The sequence below is a fragment of the Thalassophryne amazonica genome, chromosome 13 (assembly GCF_902500255.1).
Source record: "Thalassophryne amazonica chromosome 13, fThaAma1.1, whole genome shotgun sequence".
In the NCBI taxonomy this organism is placed as follows: Eukaryota; Metazoa; Chordata; class Actinopteri; order Batrachoidiformes; family Batrachoididae; genus Thalassophryne; species Thalassophryne amazonica.
In genome coordinates this window covers 20140396-20153787 of record NC_047115.1, presented here as the reverse complement: position 1 = coordinate 20153787, position 13392 = coordinate 20140396, and the positions used below count along the sequence as shown (strand labels likewise).

Below are 13392 nucleotides of genomic sequence, written 5' to 3'. Positions count from 1 at the left end.
GAAAAGGTTTTCGATTATCTGAATCATCCTGGGAAAGTGTCAAATGTTTAAATTACGAAGACCTAAACATACGTAAAGATAAAGCTCAAGATCGGTACATATACATTTGACATTGATAAATTTATCTTATTTATTCATTACTCAAGGCCAAAATATGGCCATTGGGTATTGCAAAGGCTTTGCGCCCATCTGTCTATGCTCAGCATAAGTCCAGTCCTATTAATGCCAGGATCTTCAAATTCACAGGGAGCATTCTTGGGACACAGACCTTGGACAGGTTCAACGATGGCTAACCTTGACCTATTTTAAGATGTCAAAAGGTCACATTGTTTCCTATTTCTATGCTCATACAGCCAAGCACATTTTAGCATTGCGTTATATTTTATTTATTGCCATCTATCACACCATAGTAAATATGAAATCTAGACTAGCCTTCACATATTTTCTTTTTCAACAGCACACAGCCTGTGTGTCTATACATGTAGGAACAGCTCTAAGAGTTTAGATCTGATTTGGACTGAACTTTGAGAATGACTAATACCCCTGTCACAGTGTGCCCGAGTGTGATGCACATGTTCAAAACCCTCCTGGCACCATCGAGATAGGACACCTATCCAACAGCATTCCATGTGTAATCTGCTGACCATCTGACCGTAATTTACATATTCAGATGGCAGCAAAACAAGATTTGAAATGATTTGAGCACATACGAGGGAACCTCGAGATGGATCTGGCACCGCAAAGTCTGCTGGTATGACCTGTGCCATGCATAATAATGCCTGCCCCCCCAACCCAACCCACCTGGAGCACAAAGGCACTGTTAAAATCTATGTGGCACGCTTCATCATGATAATAATTATGAATTATTATCATGTAGTGAATGTGAACAGCGGCTATCAAACCAAAAGCTCCATGCGCTACTGCGCGTATGCAGCTGCAAAGCTGAACAGGCTGTTATATCCACAACAGACCATACAGTACAGATATTTGTCCATTCCTTCCCATGGGCGACTCTAAAAATGTGAACTATTGTCTCCATCATAACACGGGCAGCTGCCTCTCTCCATGGTGCACAGTAACACGTCATTGCACCAATCAGGCTCGGAGCTAAATGGATTTCACGCTGTAATAAATGATCACCTTCTAACACTGTAGGCAATATGACATGGAACTTGTGCCAGGCAGTTACACCATTAATAAACATGAATCTCACCTCCAACTGCGGTCCAGGAGTGTTTCACAGTGCGGACGTGAAGCCGGGACAACAGCCTGCAGTTAAAATCCTCTCACCCAAAATAAAAATTTAATCCCATGTGATAATACCAACCATCACGGTATCGAGAGTTGCGCTGTGCTCCTGAAGTGAGCAAACAAGAAAAAAGAAAGTTCCCTGGAAAGGCTCCTCTAATGCATGGGACTGCATGGCCAACTGCCAGCAAACTTTGAGGGAAGCTGTCCAGTAGCACGCATGTGCACCCTGTACGCACACTTAGTGGCCCATGCAGCATTATCCATGCATACACACACACACACACACACACACACACGGCTGAGTGATAATTGCAGCCCCATGCGTGTGCAGAGAACGCACATGCACCAGGCCCACTCGTGCACACGTGAGGAACACAGCGCTCTGGTCCCGTGTTTGCCATCCAGATGTTTGGACATCAGACAGTCTGCAGTGCCTTTTATGGCCATCTGATGGCAGTCTGTGTCATCTAGCTGTTGTCTACATATGCTTTAGATGCCATCGTGCAGGTGTGGACGAGGTAATCCGGATGCGTTCCCACAGGGCTGGCCAGACGGCAATATTTGCCGTATCGGATATGGTTCTTCCACATTCTTCCTATGTGTGAGGGGCGCTTAAGGATCAGCTAAGGACAAAGTGATGCAATCTTGAGAAAATTAAATAAAAAGCCAAGGTTAAACCTTTAGCTCAATGCTTATCCAAAGGAGAAATGTCTATGTTGAACTGGGCTGCACAGTGGCTTGGTGGTTAGTACGGTTGCCTTACAACAAGAAGGTCCTGGGATCACTTCCCAGCTGGTCCTTTCTGGTGTGAGTCTGCATGTTGGGTTCCCTCCGGGTCCTCTGGCTTCCTCACACTTCCAAAGACAAGCAGGTTAGGTGATCTGGTGATTCTAAATTGTCCGTAGGTGTGAATATGTTTGTTTGTCTATATGTGGCCCTGCGATAGACTAGCATCCTGTCCAGGGTGTTCCGTGCCTCACACCCTATGACTGCTGGGATAGGTTCCAGCCACCCGACCCCCAACACACACACACACACACCCCTGACTGGAGTAAACGGATATAGACAATGAATGAGTGATTCAACTGAACTCCAAAGGGTACTTCAACTTCTAGCACCTTTAACTGTTGACTTGTCAGTGGAAGAAAAATTAGGGAATAGTACACACAAGGCTGGAAAGCAGGTCAACTGCTACCTGTCCAATTACATTTGGTCCCTTGAAATTGGGCTACCAGAAACAAAACGTGTTGTAAATCCTGCACAATCTGGATGCAGTTGCTCTCTGACAGTCTGCACCAAGACCTCAAATTCAAACTCCAATATGCTGTAAGTATAGAAGTGTGCAAGTATGCAAGTACACATGGACATAACTGTGTTTGCTTTTTTGGAATGCAAAGAACAGCCAGCAGAGAAACACTGAGTAATGAGCCTTGCGCCACATAATGTTTGAATTAGTTGGAATACTAAATATCAGAACATACCACTGAATCATTTGTTTCCTACATGCAATTTTTAGTGTTCAGACACAGTTACTATTGTCTTAACAGGCCACTGGATGAAAAGTCTTACCAGTAGGACACATCCAGAGGTTGGAAATAGCGCTTGGATATTAGATCAGCAAAGAAAGACTCCGTCTCACGACATGCTGTCCCGTTCCCAATGACAACCTTGTTGCAACTAATGTGGACAGAAGAAGAGGAAGAAGAGACAAACTTTAGTTTCCCTCTTTGCAAAGAAGTTTAATGTCACAAAAAACAAAACATATAAAAAAAAAAGTTTCTGATAGTTTGTCATTTTCACCCAAGACAATTATTTAATGCAAAAAAAATGTGATTGTTCTGGGTCTCAGGAGGACAGACACGCAAACAGACACACACAATTTTTAAAACACTCATATTAATAAAGCCCCTTTGGCTGCTCCCTTATTTTTCAGTCGGGGTTGCCAAATCAGATGCGAGGTGGATCTGCATGGTGAATTGGCACAAGTTTTATGCCGGCTGCCCTTCCTGACACAAGTCCACATTACATGGAGAAAAGTGGCAGGGGTGGGGTTTGAACCAGGAACCTTCTGCACTAAAACCAAGCAAACTAACCACTTATATTCCATTCATCCATCCATCTTCTATACCTGCTTACTCCAATTAAGGATCCCAGCAGTCATGGGGGGTGAGGCGGGGTACATTCTGGACAGGACACCAGTCTGTCACAAGGTCACCTATAGATAAATAAACATATTCACACCCACACGCACACCTACGGACAATTTAAAGTTTCCAATCCGCCTAACCTGCATGTCTTTGCATGTGGGAGGAAGCCAGAGCACACGGAGGGAACCCACGCAAACATGGGGAGAACATGCAGACTCCACACAGAAAGGCCACAGGTGTGAATCGATCCCATGACCTTCTTGCTGTCAGGCAGCAGTGCTAACCTAACCACTGTGCCCAATTTGTTGCTACAAATTAAAAAGGTTGCATAAAAAACCTTTATTGTCACACCACAAACAGGCTGTGTTGCTATGCTCTTTTTTCTGTTGTATATTATAATTTTCTTAGCTAACTGAATTTTTATATTTGAACACACTTTTTACAACCATACAACAGTACCTATATTTGGTCATTAGGTGGCGTAGTTTCTCTGCTTCTTTCCGTTGGCCTGAATTATGCAGGTAGACAACATCGGTGTGGAGAATCTGACCTGATTGAACAATGAGACAAAAGGAGAGCCAGAGAAGTGTCACTGCTGAAGAATACAGTTGAATGTTGATTATGAGATATATATAAATAACATCAGTTCATGTCAATATATGGTGTTGTGCAACTTCACACTAAAAGTCCAGTTCCTGCATTTTTGCTCATCCTCGGAAAGAGAGTGCGGTTCTGAAAGGGAAACATGAGTGTGGAAAAACCAAACCCGATGCCTGCGTGTGCATGTATCTGCTTAATTTGTGCACTGTGGGCACATATTCTGTCACACAGAGGGTGGGAGCCAGACAGAGGGGGGGACCCATGTTACTCAGCGTGAAGCCACACCCACTGAGCGATATGTTGATGCATCAAGTACAACAGGCACGCAATCCTCTCACCAGGATTACACCAAGTGGCATCTCATCAATGACATCTCTCTCTCTGTCACACACACGCATGCACGTACACACACACGCACCACATTTGGTGTCGCCCAGTTACACAAAATTAGACGCAAATATTAAATGTAAAAACAGGTTAAAGTCAACACCTGTTTTTTTTTTTTTAAGAGAGGGAGTTAGCCACAATAGCATTTTGGTTAAATACAGACATTAAAAGGAAACCCTAAAATAAAGTATCTTAGAATGGTGTTGGGTCACCACCTGCCAACCGAACAGTTTCATTATACTTTCCACAAGTTCTCTGGAACTCTACTGATTGGATGAAATGCCATTATTCCAAGAGATATTCCCTCACTGGGAGTTTTGATGATTTTGGTGGGTCAGGTGACTGTGAAAGCTATATCATGTGATTTACATCATTTTCATACTCATCACACCATTGAGTGACCCCTTGTGCCATGTGTAATTTGTCATCTGTCTCCTTGCTAAAATTGGTTTGTGCTCATGGATGCTCTTTGGAAAGGGGGAAAAAACCACTTTGTGAACACAGTGTATTACAGAACTGTGATACATCACAGTTCTATGTTTGGGGAACCACCCAGGTTGTCTGCCTATGTGGTTGCCATCCAGAAACTTGGGTTCCATTGTCTGGTGGATGTGGCCTCATGCAGTATGCAGTACCAATGCATTCTGCCTGACCTAACATGAAAGTTTTGTGGAGTTTGGCTTTTCATCTTCTTTCCCAGGTGGATAATGCATCCTTGTCATACAGGCTGTCATTTTGCTGACACTTTGACCTGTACACACCAGTTATAGAGCAGTAAGATTGTATGGTGTCCAAACTATTCCAGAAAGGGCCAAGAAGGTGCAGGTTTTCTTTGCTGCCACTGACTCCAGTAGGGGATTTCACTAATGAACTCATCCCACCTGCTCAAAGTTCAGTGAAATCACCTGCAGGAGTCAGTGGCTGCAAAGAAAACCTGCACCCTCTCGACCCTTTCTGGAATACGTTGGACACCACTGGTACAGAAAGAGTGTTTTCACTTACTAGTGGGGGAAAGAATAGCCAGTTTACAGCCATGCCTGTAGCCTGGGTCCACCCCCATGATGACGCAGCCCCTGACCGGACACACCAACAGGCGTTGACGGAGGTTTCGCACAAACATGGCTATTGAGTCCTTCTCTGCTGCAACTGTCAGCTTACTCCTGAAGAGAAACACACACAAAATAAGGAATTCATCAGATACAGCACAGCTGATACAGTATGTGTAAAATACTAAAAATAATAATAATAATTTTAAAAAGCTTGCAGACAACTCCTAAAAGAGCATATACCTGTAACTCCTGGTGAGGAAAGGCAGAATAAGCCTTTTATAAGAATCCTCGACTGCATTTTTAATGATTGCACGGAGCTCCTCCCTTGCAAATGTCTTCGTCCTCCACCTGCAGGGCACACAGTGTGATGAACAGTATGTAAACATAATACATGCCAAGATTTTTAAATTTCCCCTCATTTACGTGCTGACTACCTCACTGTAGTATGAAACTGTCAGTGGCACACATGCACATTAAAAAGAAATAAAACACACCATCTAAACATTAAACTTTGTATAATAAAGTATCCATTTCACTATTTTATGCAGAATAAGTGATTAAACAAATATATCATTTAGCAGGAAGACACTGCTTCAGTTTGTTATAATATTAATTTCGTAGGTTAAATTACAAAGCAAAAATATTTAATTTAATATTTTCTTATTTTGAATTCAAAGTAAAGCTTAAAGTTATTATCTAAATTACTTGTAAAAGTACAAGGTAATATGTTATTTTCTTTAAAATAACATCCTCGAGATTGTTGGTGGGGGGTGACAGTTTCTGCTTTCTGTATCATTCAGCTACTCATTAAAAAAGTCAACCAGTCCCACAAAATCTGGTTGTTTAAAAGGGAAACATAATATGTAATTAAGTGTAACAATTTGCTGCAATGTGCTTCTCCAAATAAAAAAAAAAAATTGCAGTCCAGTTGACATAACTATAAGCAAATCTAATGTTTCATTTTAGTGTGAAGCCCTTTCAAGTAGAGATCCTACACTAACAATATAAATGTAAGTCTTTTTCTGCAAATTATATGCCAATTTACAGAGAATCTGAATATTGTCAATGCAAAATATTAAGTTTTATTTGCAAACATATTTGCGTTGCCAACTTACTCCAAATTCTGCAGAAAAGGTCTAAATGAAAGAATTACGAGGCATACGTGTATTTATTTGTATATTTCAATTCTGCAACAATAAAATGTAATTTTTTGATACAGATACAGATCCTGTTTCTTTCTCATTGTGCATAATAGCGTTTTTTGTGTGTGTGTGTTCCTGACCTCCTATTGATGCACCACAAGGTGAAGTCACGCTTCACTCCATCAGGAATGTTCACCTTTACTGTCAAAATCTTCAAACTTTCACCTCGATTAATAGCCAGGGTCTGTGCAAAAACAGCAGATAAACAATTTTTCTTGTTAACTCAGTGCAATTGCATAGATAATGGGATAATGGGTTCTGCTTTGTCTTGTTTGTCTTTGTTTTTCTGAAGAATTACTAAACAGGACATTTTTCAGAATCTGAAACCAAGGCGCATTACCACCTGTCCTATGTACATCATTAATAACAACACTTAAATCCCCACCGTTGCACCATATTTTTCTTACAGGTGCTCAGACAGTGACAAAAAGAGAAGAAAACCCATACACAATTTCCCCAAACTGTTAAACAAAATCTCCTTTCCTGTTTTTTTACATTCTTCAATCCTCTGACAAAAAACAATTCTTGCACTGAAAAATATTCACACAACACATTTAATCTTTAGCTAAATTATTCCACACTTTCATCCCATGTACTGATAAATATCTGTTTCATTGTTGTTCAGGTGTATTGAGGTTTATAGACACCTTTTCATCTATGTTCCACATTTTATAATCTTATATCAAACCATTTCTGTACACTTCTGGGCAGTGTTGCCTGTCTTGTTCTATACATTATCAACAAGATTCCCAGCTCAACAAAATCACACCATTTAAGTAATGCTGACTTGAATTTTTTAAAAAAAGGTCATTGGTATGATCTCTGAAACCCACCTGAATTACAAAAAAATAAATAGGCTTTAATAATAAAATACACGAGAAAAAAAATCTGATTATTCTTTCTCAACATTTCCTGCTCACATTCATATACAAACATACTTAGATAGAAACCAAAGCAATCGTAAAAGCCTACAACTCCGACAGCAGCACAAACAACTGAAGAAAGACACTCTTCCCTCCAGTATACTCATAATCAAACTATCAATTAAAAAGTAAGCAAGTTCCTTCGGCTGCTCCCTTGTTTGCACTCAGGGTCACCACAGCAAATCCGAGGTGGATCTGCATGTTGAATTGGCACGCTTTATGCTGGATGCCCTTCCTGATGCAACTCCACATTACATGGAGAAATGTGGCAGGAGTGAGGATTGAATCAGGAACCTTCCACACTTGAACCAAGCGAACTAACCACTTGGCCACCACCCCTGCCAATCCAATTATCAACTCATGCATTAAAATAGTACATCTTGCAAAGAAAAGAGGAAAACTCCAGACCCATGTGGTAATGTTTCCATAGTTTCCTGTGTACTAGAAGTAGAAATGTCAGGAAAAAAAAAACACACACACACACCGACTCGGGCAGACAGGATAGAGATTCATTTTTAACTTTATGCTATTCCCCCCCCCCCCCATCCGTCCATCTGTCTGTGCTCAGCATAAGTCCAGTCCTATTAAAGCCAGGGTCTTCAAATTCACAGGGAACATTCTTGAGACAGATTTTGGACAAGTTCAAAGATGGGTAACCTTGACCTATTCTAAGGGGTCAAAAGCTCACATTCTTTCTATACACTCTTTCATTGATTACATGCTCATACAGCCGAGGGTATTTTAGCATTGCGTTATATTTACTTTATTGCAAACAGTTTTCTTCTAAGCATCAATTAACTTATAATGTGATCAAATGATGCAAAATTGTATTGTTTAGGGCCTATCCAGGTAATTGGTGCGATTACAAATGATAATGTGTTTGTAAAGTGTTTTCATACCTTAATGCTGCAGCTATAGTGCAAAGAATGAAATTGTATTCTTCATTTCTAGGCAAATGCTATATTCATACTCAATTATTTATGGTTCTACATTTGCAAACTGTGGGCAGATTTTATTTCATCCAAAAAAAAAGAAACACACACACTTTTGTGCTGTATCTGTGGCAGTAAAATGCATTCATATAGCAACTTAACACATAGTAAGTTACCATAGCAAAGATTGTAGATTGCTTTTTGGCAGCAAATATCTCACTCACAAAATAAAAATCATTTACACTCTTGTGCATAAAGAAAAAAGTTTGGATTGTAAGACGCATCTGCAGACCTGTGCACCCAAACACGAGCACACACTTACTAAAGTGATGAGCCCAAGAGAATATCCTGTGGCCAGGCTTGTTGTGCAATGTGCTGGTTTCCCCTTAGAGAAACTGTTTCATGCTGTTCAGCAAACAGTAGTAAGTGTCTGACCTTTTCAGTGCGGAGCCGTTAGCCCGCCACAGAACAGGGCCAAGACACAAAACGTCAATCTGGAGCCCATGCGGAAGAAGCAAGATGACAAATGCCACCACCAGGCCACCATCAGCACTGAGACCGTGAGGCGCGCCCCCACCCACACACGTGGTGCCACAACTATTACTACTCAGCAGCACCCTCACATGTGCCACAATGCGCTAAAACGCAAGCATAAAACACAGCTAATGGCAAGGCGGAGACGAGAATTAATGCAGCCGACCTGCTCGAATCATGATGAAAGGTGGGTTTCTGTTCTTCTGGCATGTTTTTGCTACAGGCGGACAAACTGACTGGGAGAAGATTTCTCATGAAATCTTCATCAAAGTTTAAGATGCTGTTGAATAGAGGAGGACATCTTTTGTAAAAAATGGAGAAAGTCCATATAAGAAAACTAGAGCTAAGAACCAGCTCTCAATAAACTCCTATAAAGGATGAAGATGCATCATGAACTTAATGTTGCATGTATTATAGACTATATGCTTCATACCCACACATACTGATTCCATAAGGCAGCCAATCCTAAATGTAATAACCTGAAAATCATTGGGGGCCACCGAAACCTTTCTTCACACTTTCATCAACACATATTTAAAATGTGTTCAGTCCAAAGTCTGGACACACTTTCGCACTGGGAAAGTGTGTCCAGACTTTGGACTGGTACTGTATACATTTTTTTAAATCTTATGGCATTTTTTTTTTCCTGAAGAAAAATGGTTAAACAATTCCTTCTTTGTGCTTCACCATACAAAAAGGCAAATTTTACAAAACCAGAGCTCTAGATCTCAAACTGAAATGATTTTCAAGAAAGAAAAACTATTTACAATCAAAGCAATTTTACTCACAAAATAAATTTAAAAAAAATCACAATTATGATTATCCACTGGCAAATATATCGGCAATGCTGAAAACTGAATAAGGGCTACTTCATTTCCAATTCTCCAACACACTGTTTATGAGTGAGATTATTATGCATTTCGAAGACATTATATCTGAATCAGAAAGCAAAAATAAGAAATGATCAACCAAAGTTGTATGCTTTAGAAGATTTAAGCTCAACTGCCTATTCTGAAATCATCCACCAGGAAATGCTCATGTATTTCCCTTCTTTACATTTCTTTCTTTTTAAGAAATACTGGTTTTATACACCTGTTCTTGTCACCTGAATACTGCTGCAAAAACTGGTAATCTCACAGTTTCCTTCTCAAACAATATGCTGTGTGGACCACAGAAATGCAAATATGTGCAAAAAATAAATAAATAAATAAAAATAATAATCATCTGTGGCAACTGACAGGTACCGACCGGCAGACCAAGCGTGCTGCAGCCTGTGCGGTCGCAGAGGCAAAAACTCGGGTCTGGGAGGAGTTCGGGGAGGCCATGGAGGAGGACTATCGGTCGGCCTCGAAGAGATTCTGGCAAACCGTCCGACGCCTCAGGAGGCGGAAGCAGCTCTCCACCAGCACTGTTTACGGTGCGGGTGGGGAGCTGTTGTCCCTGACTGGGGATGTTGTTGGGCGGTGGAAGGAGTACTTCGAGGATCTCCTCAATCCCATCGTCATATCTTCCGAAGAGGAAGCAGAGACTGGGGACTCAGAGGCAGACTCATCCATTACCCAGGCCGTAGTCACCGAGGTGGTTAGAAAGCTCCTCGGTGGCAAGGCTCCTGGGGTGGATGAAATCCGTCATGAGTACCTTAAGTCTCTGGATGTTGTAGGACTGTCTTGGCTGACACGCCTCTGCAACATTGAGTGGCGATCGGGGACAGTGCCTCTGGATTGGCAGACCGGGGTGGTGGTCCCTCTGTTTAAGAAGGGGGACCGGAGGGTGTGTTCCAACTATAGGGGGATCACACTCCTCAGCCTCCCCGGTAAGGTCTATTCCAGAGTACTGGAGAGGAGAATTAGACCAATGGTCGAACCTCGGATTCAGGAGGAGCAGTGTGGTTTTCGTCATGGTCGCGGCACACTGGACCAGCTCTACACGCTCCATTGGGTGCTCGAGGGTTCATGGGAGTTCATCCAACCAGTCCACATGTGTTTTGTGGATTTGGAGAAGGCATTCGACCGTGTCCCTCGGGGCACCCTGTGGGGAGTGCGCCTGGAGTACGGGGTCCAGGGTCCTGGAGTACGGGGTCCAGGGTCCTTTGCTAAGGGCTATTCGGTCCCTGTACGACCCCAGCAGGAGCTTGGTTCGCATTGCCGGTAGTAAGTCAAACCTGTTTCCAGTGCATGTTGGCCTCCGCCAGGGCTGCCCTTTGTCACTGGTTCTGTTCATTATTTTTATGGACAGAATTTCTAGGCGCAGCCTGGGTGTAGAGGGGGTCTGGTGTGGGAACCACAGAATCTCGTCTTTGCTGTTTGCGGACGATGTGGTTCTGTTGGCTTCGTGAAATCAGGACCTTCAGCGTGCATTGGGGCGGTTTGCAGCCGAGTGTGAAGCGTCCGGGATGAAAATCAGCACCTCCAAATCCGAGGCCATGGTTCTCGAACGGAAAAAGGTGCTTTGCCCTCTTCAGGTCGGTGGAGTGTCCTTGCCTCAAGTGGAGGAGTTTAAGTATCTTGGGGTCTTATTCATGAGTGAGGGACGGATGGAGCGTGAGATCGATAGATGGATCGGTGCAGCATCTGCAGTGATGCGGTCGCTGTATCGGACCGAAAAGGTGAAGAGAGAGCTGAGTAGGGGGGCAAAGCTCTCGATTTACCGATCGATCTATGTTCCGATCCTCACCTATGGTCATGAGATTTGGCTCATGACCGAAAGAATGAGATCGCGAGTACAAGCGGCCGAGATGAGTTTCCTCCGCAGGGTGGCTGGGCGCTCACTTAGAGATAGGGTGAGGAGCTCGGTTACTCGGGAGGAGCTCGGAGTCGACCCGCTGCTTCCCCACATCGAAAGGAGTCAGTTGAGGTGGCTCGGGCATCTTTTCCGGATGCCCCCTGGACGCCTCGCTGGAGAGGTGTTCCGGGCACGTCCCATTGGGAGGAGGCCCCGGGGAAGACCCAGGACATGCTGGAGGGACTACATCTCTCGGCTAGCTTGGGAATGCCTTGGGGTTCCCCCGGAGGAACTGGGGGAGGTGTGTGTGGATCGGGAGGTCTGGGCGGCTTTGCTTGAGCTGCTGCCCCTGCGACCCGACTCCGGATAAAGCGGAAGAAAATGGATGGATGGATGAATCATCTGTGGCCTTGCTGTGTGTTCCTCTACAGCTCAAAATAAAATTAAGAACCATATTTTCTGGAGTACAGGTCACTTTTTTTTTTTTTTACTAGTTTGGGAGGCCTTGCAAATTATACACAGGTGCAACTCATACTGAAAAAAGTTAATAATAATAATAATAATAATAAGTTATTATTAATAATAATAAGTATGAAAATTATATAGGCCTTTCACCAGAATCAAAGCACTAAACAAAATAAAGTCTAATAATGAAAAAATACCAAATTTGCCAATAATATGTACAACCCCAATTCCAGTGAAGTTGGGTCGTTATGTAAAATCTAAATAATAAACAGAATACGTTTTGCAAATCCTCTCCAACCTGTATTCAATTGAATACACCACAAAGACAAGATATTTAATCTTCAAACTTATAAACTCTATTGTTTTTGTGCAAATATTTGCTCATTTTAAAATGGATGCCTGTAACATGTTTCAAAAAAGTTGGGACAATGGTATGTTTACCACTGTGTTACATCACCTTTCCTTCTAACAACACTCAATAAGTGTTTGGGAACTGAGGACACTAATTGTTGAAGCTTTGTAGGTGGAATTCTTTCCCATTCTTGCTTGATGTACGACTTCAGTTGTTCAACAGTCCGGGGTCTCCGTTGTCGTATTTGCATTTCATAATGCGCCACACATTTTCAATGGGCAACAGGTCTGGACTGCAGGCAGGCCAGTCAAGTACACGCACTCTTTTACTACAAAGCCACGCTGTTGTAACATGTGCAGAATGTGGCTTGGCATTGTCTTGCTGAAGTAAGCAGGGACGTCCCTGAAAAAGACGTTGCTTGGATTGCAACATGTATGGTCCAAAACCTGGATGTACCTTTCAGCATTGATGTGCCATCACAGATGTGTAAGTTGCCCATGCCATGGGCACTAACACACCCCCATATCATCACAGATGCTGGTTTTTGATCTTTGCGCTATAAGAATCTGGATGGTCTTTCTCCTCTTTTGTGTGGAGGACACGACATCCATGATTTCCAAAAACAATTTGAAACGTGGACTCATCAGACTACAGCACACTTTTCCACTTTGCATCTGTCCATTTCAAATGAGCTCGGGCCCTGAGAAGGCGGCAGTGTTTCTGGATTTTGTTGATGTATGGCTTTCGCTTTGCATGGTAGAATTTTAACTTGCCCTTGTAGATGTAGCGACAAACTGTGTTAACTTACAATGGTTTTCTGAAGTGTTCC

The 13392-nt window shown here is 42.6% G+C and overlaps 1 protein-coding gene across 1 annotated transcript in view; it reads right to left on the bottom strand.

The window, feature by feature from the left end:
• srbd1 (S1 RNA binding domain 1) overlaps positions 1–13392 on the bottom strand; it is a 123104-nt gene that overhangs the window by 92552 nt on the left and 17160 nt on the right. Inside the window, exons 10-14 of the mRNA XM_034184608.1 lie at positions 6717–6820; positions 5675–5782; positions 5388–5545; positions 3858–3948; positions 2821–2928 (exon numbers count right to left, since the gene is read on the bottom strand). Coding sequence (XP_034040499.1) covers positions 2821–2928; positions 3858–3948; positions 5388–5545; positions 5675–5782; positions 6717–6820 — 569 coding nt within the window. The remainder of the gene's footprint in view (positions 1–2820; positions 2929–3857; positions 3949–5387; positions 5546–5674; positions 5783–6716; positions 6821–13392) is intronic.